At 38.5% G+C, this 8,102-nt stretch overlaps 1 protein-coding gene across 1 annotated transcript; it reads right to left on the bottom strand.

The window, feature by feature from the left end:
* Window positions 1–5,114: 5,114 nt before the first annotated feature.
* On the bottom strand, window positions 5,115–5,696 carry LOC104773896. Its single transcript, XM_010498565.1, has one exon. The coding sequence runs from the start codon at window positions 5,694–5,696 to the stop codon at window positions 5,115–5,117; it is 582 nt and encodes a 193-aa protein (XP_010496867.1).
* Between the last annotated feature and the right edge of the window lie 2,406 nt (window positions 5,697–8,102).

Below are 8,102 nucleotides of genomic sequence, written 5' to 3'. Positions count from 1 at the left end.
AGCCTGTTTTCTTGGTTTAAGCCTGTTTTGGGATAAAACGGGTTTAAGTGTTGTCTAAACACTCCAAATTCATCCTGAACTCTTACAATTAGTCAAATGCATTGGATTGTCACACATTCTGACCCTAGAAAGAGTAACAAAGCTGTTAACTGCCTCGAATCAATGTTTTATCTGTTTTAGCCTGTTTTGAGATAAAACGGGTTTAAGTGTTGTCTAAACACTCCATATTCATCCCGAACTCTTACTGTTAGTCAAATGCATTGGATTGTCACACAATCTGACCCTAGAAAGAGTAACAAAGCTGTTAACTGCCTCCAATCAATTTTTTCTCTTGGTTTTAGCCTGTTTTCTCTGTTTAAGCCTGTTTTGGGATAAAACGGGTTTAAGTGTTGTCTAAACACTCCAAATTCATCCTGAACTCTTACAGTTAGTCAAATGCATTGGATTCTCACACACTCTGACCCTAGAAAGAGTAACAAAGCTGTTTACTACTTCGCATCAATGTTTTCTCAGTTTTAGGCTGTTTCGGGACAAAAAGGGTAAAAGTGGTGTCTAAACACTCTAAATTCAACCCGAACTCTTATAATTAGTCAAATGCATTGGATTGTTACATATTTTGACCCAAGAAAGAGTAACATAGCTGTTTACTGCTTCAAATCAATGTTTTCTCTCGGTTTTAGCTTGTTTTCTTGGTTTAAGCTTGTTTTGGGGTAATACAGGTTTAAGTGTTGTCTAAACACTCCAAATTCATCCCGAACTCATATAGTTAGTCAAATGCATTGGATTGTTACATATTTTGACCAAATAAAGAGCAACATAGCTGTTTATTGCTTTAAATTAATGTTTTCTCTCGGTTTTAGCCTGTTTTCTCTGTTTTCGCCTATTTCGGGATAAAACGGGTTTAAGTGTTGTCTAAACATTCCAAATTCAATCCGAACTCTTATAATTAGTCAAATGCATTGGATTGGCACACATTCTTATTGATCTAAGAGAAGGAGGACATGAGATCAAGATCGGCCGTACTGGTGTCCATACAAGTGGTCGTACGAGTGTCCGTACAACCAAGATCAATAGGGCATGGATCGGTTGGTAAATGAAACTTGACTTTTTCTGTGGTGTGGTGAATGATGAATGGAATGATGATTTATGAATGAATGGATGTCAGGGTGTTTCAATTCTCCTTATGCAGTTGCAGTATAAGAGGTGTCAATCCTATCTGAGTGATTGTGAACAATTAAGATGTGTATAAGAATCTAAGTCAAGCCAGATGTAAAGGATGTTTGTCACTAACAATCCTATAATGAAAATGCAAAGTGCAGAAAGCAAACTACAAGAACTAAGAACTAAATGCAAATGAAACAGAATGATTATAGTAGCAAGAACAGAAATAGAAACTATGTTAATGAACTAATGCAAGACAAGTAATGAACAGAAAACTAAGTGAATGCAAGAGAAATGAAACAGGAATGAAACAAGAGATAAGACAGGACAACTACAAAGCATGAACACAAATTCTGGGGACGAACTCGAGCAGCACTCGACCGAGTGTAGGTCGAGTACAGGGTCGAGCTAGACTAAACGTGAAAACAGAGCAACACAATAAAAACAGAGCAATGCAAAAACGAATCAAACAACAAGCAAGCAATGATATTTAGACTAAGATATTAATAAACAAAGAAGGCCTTGAGGAGGGATTCATGGGCTGAACTAATCATTGTGGTTATCTAACTTGGTCAACAAATCTCAAGCAAACTTTGAGCTAATCTCTAGACATACTATTCTAAGACATGTTTAATCCACTCTCATGGCAAGAAACAATCAAACCTATGCATTTCTAGACTTGTTCTCACAAAGTAAAGAATCTACACAAGCAGGCATTAAGCAATACATCTCAAACCAAACAAGACCTCTAATCTCTTAGCAAGCCTAATGGTAAGCTCTAGATCTAGCCTTATCTATGCTCCTTAAACATTGGTGTGATGCTAAGATGCTTGAAATCAAACCCTACCTTCTCAGATATAGGATCAGCATTAAGAACATCTAGCCTAGAAGAGATCTACAACAATCAAGCTTGACCAAATCAAATAAACCACAAGATCAACCCAGCCTAACCCATCCTCAAGGTCCTAAGCAAACTACTCACAAGAACACATGGTGAAATAAGTCAAAAACCCAGAAAATATTGAAACTTGCATCATTAGAAAGATGAAACAGAGATCTACAATATTGATGAAGAAATAAAACTCGAAATCTTAATATCTTGAAAGTTATGAAACCAACAAAATACAAGAATCTAGTCTTTCTTTCTTAAACAAGTACAAAATCTAAAAATAAAAGAAAGTGCAAAAGGAATAAATCTAAAAAAGGTAAAAACTAGGTTTTGGACTCTCTAAAAAGCTGGGCTCTTTGGTGGCTGCAAGTACAAGGGCCTTATATAGGAGGTGAGGTGGAAACCCTAAAAATACAAAAAGTCAAAGCAGTCAACGGCTCGGTCAACTCGACCAGTGCTCGGTCGAGTGGCTGGTCGAGCTGGGGTCTCTCGTGCATTCTCCACTCGGTCGAGTCTTTCTCAGCACACGGTCGAGTGTCTGGTCGAGTGTGCGGTCGAGTTGGACTCTGGACCTTGATTCTTCAGCCTTAACCCTCTTGTTTTCCCCTCAGGATTGCTTCACTTCTCCTCAGCATTGCTTTCATGCTCCTTAAGCTCCAAAATCACCTGTTTATGCATGAAAAGATGCAAATGTAATGCAACTATACTCTAATGCATGATTAGTCCTCAAGCTTCACAATAATGACCTAAATGGATAGCAAAAGATGCAAAAGTTGTGAATAAACTAAGGGAAAACAAGGTAAAATATATGAACATCAACACCCCCAAACTTAGTCTTTGCTTGCCCTCAAGCAAATAATCAAGACAAAAGAAGGTAGGTGAGGTTTGAAAGTGGGATCTCAGCTCCTAAAGCTTGCAAATAGACTATCTAGAATCAATGTCCAAGTTACTAGTACTATGATGCAAGTTGAATGAGCTATACTTAAAGACTTTAGACAAGCATATCACAACCTTCACTGATTTGAGCCTTAGACATCCACATGCATTCAAATCAACCATTTCCTTTAACATTCATTAATCAAGAACATGAATCAATTCTATGCAATGCTTAAACTCATTTGGCTTGGCAGTAAAAGGTTTAGAGACAATGATGGTCTCTTTTTAGAGTAGGGCTTATCAATATCAAGGTTCTCTCATAAAAAATGGATTGAGCTTTAGAAGAATGCTAAAGGTAAGAACACTTAGACACATACAAGAACAAAACCTTGTCTACCCAAAGGCACCCAAAGTGTTTATCCTATCAATCTAAACCCAATTGATCCTAGTGCTACCCTTTAACTTCTTTTCTTCTTTTTCACCCTTTTCTCTTTTGGTTTTAAAGTCTTAGGAGAGGTTTCTTATTTGATCTTTCTAGTGGAATGGGGGATTCTTACTTATTTGCTATGGTTCTCTTTTCTTCTTATTCTTAAGACATATAAGCATTTTGCTAGACTTCTCTTTTCTTTCTTTCTTTTCTTTAACTAGAACCATCTTTAAACAACCTTATTCTTCCCATTCTTTCACTAGACTTTAAATTTTCTTAAACACATTCCCCTCCTAAAGACTCTAACCTTTTCTTTCTCTTTTTCCTCTTTTCTTTTCATAACAGCCAAGTCCCAAACCCAACAAGTGAACCACCTAGTCCTATCTAGTTTGAAAAATGCAAACTAGAACTACACAAGGCTTTACTCTTGTCAGTTCAAACCTAACACTTTCTACCAAGCTCAATCCCAAAAATAGGCCTCACACACACAAGAATAAACATGGCTTGAAAGAAGGTTTGGTTTAGGGGTAGGGGAACTGATTCTTAATGAGGAAATCAGCTACTTGGATCAACAAGAGTGGTAAAAAGGAAGAAGATGATCCAAATATGTATATGGTATCCATGAGTTTAAAGCAATGCACACATTGATAATTGAAAGTCAATATTAGGTTCTTATAAATAGGAAATGGTTTCAAATCTCAACATGCTTCAATTTAGACCAAATGCAATGTAGGAATTCAAGGCTTGGTTCAATCTTATGCTTCTAACCACTCAACTAGCATCAAAGTACTATTAACTTGGGCATTGATCCTAGTCTAGTGAATAAACAAGCTAACAAGGGAATACTCATCATACATCCCTAATGCAAATACTATACAATCCTACATGAAACATGATAAACAAGATCCTAATATGCAATGCAAACTACATGAACACTCTTTTTTTTATAAAGAATTTTGCAAAAAATTTCAAATTTTTAGGGTTTTTCTATGCCTTAGATGCTATGCAAGTATTAACATGATGATGCTAAAAATTTGAAATAAGAAAACAAAACACAACATCAAATGCTATCTCAAACCCTCTCCCAAACTTAAATCACACAGTCCCTGTGTGAAAGAAATTTGTTAAAGCATTGAAGATCAAACACAAAACACAACATCAAATGCAATGGTATTTACAAGTGAAGGTGATAGTGGTACCTTAGGGATTGTGGAAGTAGTTGTCCAAATCCCCTTGCATGCTGTCATAGGAGTAGTTGGGGTCTTGTTGGTGACTTGGAGGTGGAGATTGGGGCAGCTCGACGATGGGAATCGACCGAGACTCGGTCGAGTACGTGCTCGAGTGGGGGCTCGAGCTGGCTGCCGAGTCTTCTTTTCCTCTTCTATCTGGCCTCCCTTGCTTCCCTGATCATGAAAATACCAAAACTAAAATCAAAATACCAAAAACCTTAAACAATATGTACATGGATACCTTAGGGACTTCCTCCCTAGTGAGCTTGTTTAGAGTCACTAAGCTTGACTTTTGATTGCCTTCTTAGGCTTTGTTTAGATACCAAGGAGGTGATGAAATCCCCCCTGGTTTGACTTGGTAACCTTGGTGTTCCTTCTTGATCACTACGTCCTTAACACTTGAACTTTGTTTCTTCTTAAGCTTGAGTTTTAGTCTTGCCTTCTTCAAAGACCTCTTGTTCAGCTTAAATTGGAGTTCCTTCACCAAATTATTCAGTTCTTGAAGACAATTCTTAAGCCTCTCCACTGATTCTTATTGAAAGGATAGCTTAGCACTTGAAGGTGTTTCTTTACTTGAGACCTCATGATCCTCGTTTCTTTTGATAGTGTAAGGTGGATCATTGATGGAAGGCAGATTAGTAGGGTTGTTAATGTCAAATTTCATAGTGAAGTCTTCAGTCAGGTGGAGCTTGATAGTCCCCATCTTCACATAAATTACAGCCCCAGCTGTGGCTAAGAATGGCCTTCCCAAGATAAGAGGGTCTTCAGGCTTATGTTCCATGCTCATGATTGCAAAATCAGTTGGGATCCTTGCTTCTCCTATCTTGACTGGGAAGCTCTCGATCACTCCAACCACATCCCTCTTGGACCCATCTGCTAGAGTGATATAGAAGTTGCTTGCCTTGAAATCTTCATAACCTAACTTCTCAGCCACTGAGTATGGCATCAAACTCACTGAAGCCCCTAAATCACAAAGGCACTTGTTGAAATGCATGTAGCTGATGGAGCAGGGTAGGTTGAATGAGTCTGGATCCTTAAGCTTTGTTGGGATAACAGCTTTCCCAATCTTTTTCAAATCCCTCATGTCTTGATCATGAGCCTTCTTCTTTGACATCTCAAGCAAAAAATCTTGATAGAGAGGATATGGAGCATACTGTTCCAAGGCAGGTCCTCTCTCTTCTTCTTGGTAAGCAATGATGACCTCTTGTATGGCCATCACTTCCTTCTTCTCAATCACAGCTTCTTCCTTCAAAGCTTTCTCTTCCGCTTGTTGTAAAGCCATCTTTTCCTTTTGCTCAATGATCTCCCTCAGTTCCCTTATCTTTTGTGCCTTGAAACGTCCTGGGAATGGTAGAGGTGGCTTGTAAGCAGGAGGAATGTACTTAGCAGGCTTGACAGCTTCTGTGTCTTCAACTCGATCGACCACTCGATCAGGTACTCGGCCGTGTGTGTGGTCGAGCACCTGGTCGAGTTGTTCTTCTGCTTCAGTCTGCTCAGTAAAACCTTCACTCTGGGCTTCAATTAATGACCAATCCTCCCCAACTTGAACTTCACTGTCCCCAGTGACTTCCTCTTCAAAGAGATGAATGGCTTTGGCAGTAAACTCCCTTGGGTTTTGAAGTTGGGTTGGTGTAGGAGAGGAAGTAGAAGCCATGCAACTCTCCATGTTCGTGATTGTAGAGTTCAGTCTCTCCAACTGGTTATTCAGTCCAGTAGAATAAGAATTCAACGTTTGGTGCAGCTCAGCAAACTGCCTTGCTTCCTCAATCTGCTTAGTGGCTTGCCCAAGCAACAATTGTTGCATCATAGCTCTTAAGTCAGGTTCTTGAGCTTGTGAGGTCTGGAACCATGGAGAGGGATACAACTCAGCCTGGTATACTGGTTGATGTTGCATGCGTATGTAATTGAACATACTGTTGTGGTACATCATTACTGACTCGAACAGGGACTCGGTCGAGCACAGACTCGACTGGGTGGTCGAGTCGACTGGGAAGTAATAGCTATTTGGATCTGGCTTCTGGCTCGATCAAGTGCTCGATCACGGCTCGGTCGAGTGGTGGTTGAGTGGGTGGTCGAGTGGGTACCTGAAACTCAAGACAGCCAAGCAAAGGAAGATTCGAGTTCAGTAACGTCACAAGTATTTAAACAAACTTAATCTTAGACTAATAATGATCCTAAATGTCACAAAACACACTCAAATGGGCAACGACGCCAAATTGAAACTTGACTTTTTCTGTGGTGTGGTGAATGATGAATGGAATGATGATTTATGAATGAATGGATGTCAGGGTGTTTCAATTCCCCTTATGCAGTTACAGTATAAGAGGTGTCAATCCTATCTGAGTGATTGTGAACAATTAAGATGTGCATATGAGTCTAAGTCAAGCCAATTGTAAAGATTGTTTGTCACTAACAATCCTAAAATGAGATATGAAATGCAGAAAGTAAAAACAACTAGAACAAGATACTAAATGCAAACAGAACAGACAAATTAAAGCTATAATGAAACTAGAACAGAGATAGACACTATGCTAATGAACTAATGCAAGACAAGTAATGAACAGGAAACTACGTGAATGCAATGGAAATGAAACAGGAATGAAACAAGACAATCACAAATCAAAAACACAAGTTCTGGGGATGAACTCGAGCAGCACTCGACCGAGTGTAGGTCGAGTACGTGGTCGAGCTAGACTTAAACGTGAAAACAGAGCAACACAAGAAAAACAGAGCAATGCAGAAACTAATCAAACAACAAGCAAGCAATGATATTTAGACTAAGATTTCAATAAACAAAGAAGGCCTTGAGGAGGGATTCATGGGCTGAGCTAATCATTGTGGTTATCTAACTTGGTCAACAAATCTCAAGCAAACATTGAGCTGATCTCTAGACATACTATTCTAAGACATGTTTAATCCACTCTCATGGCAAGAAACAATCAAACCTATGCATTTCTAGACTTGTTCTCACAAAGAAAAGAATCTACACAAGCAGGCATTAAGCAATACATCTCAAACCAAACAAGACTTCTAATCTCTTAGCAAGCCTAATGGTAAGCTCTAGATCTAGCCTTATCTATGCTCCTTAGACATTGGTGTGATGCTAAGATGCTTGAAATCAAACCCTACCTTCTCAGATATAGGATCAGCATTAAGAACATCTAGCCTTGAAGAGATCTACAACAATCAAGCTTGACCAAATCAAATAACCACAAGATCAACCCAGCCTAACCCATCCTCAAGGTCCTAAGCAAACTACTCACAAGAACACATGGTGAAATAAGTCAAAAACCCAGAAAATATTGAAACTTGCATTATTAGAAAGATGAAACAGAGATCTACAATGTTGATGAAGAAATTAAACTCGAAATCTTAATATCTTGAAAGTGATGAAACCAACAAAATACAAGAATCTAGTCTTTCTTTCTTAAACAAGTACAAAATCTAAAAATAAAAGAAAGTGCAAAAGGAATAAATCTAAAAAAGGTAAAAACTAGGTTTTAGACTCTCTAAAAAGCTG

Source organism: Camelina sativa, unplaced genomic scaffold (assembly GCF_000633955.1).
Source record: "Camelina sativa cultivar DH55 unplaced genomic scaffold, Cs unpScaffold00728, whole genome shotgun sequence".
NCBI lineage: Eukaryota > Viridiplantae > Streptophyta > Magnoliopsida > Brassicales > Brassicaceae > Camelina > Camelina sativa.
Note: the sequence above shows the minus strand (reverse complement) of the source record. Positions and strands in the feature narration are given on the sequence as shown.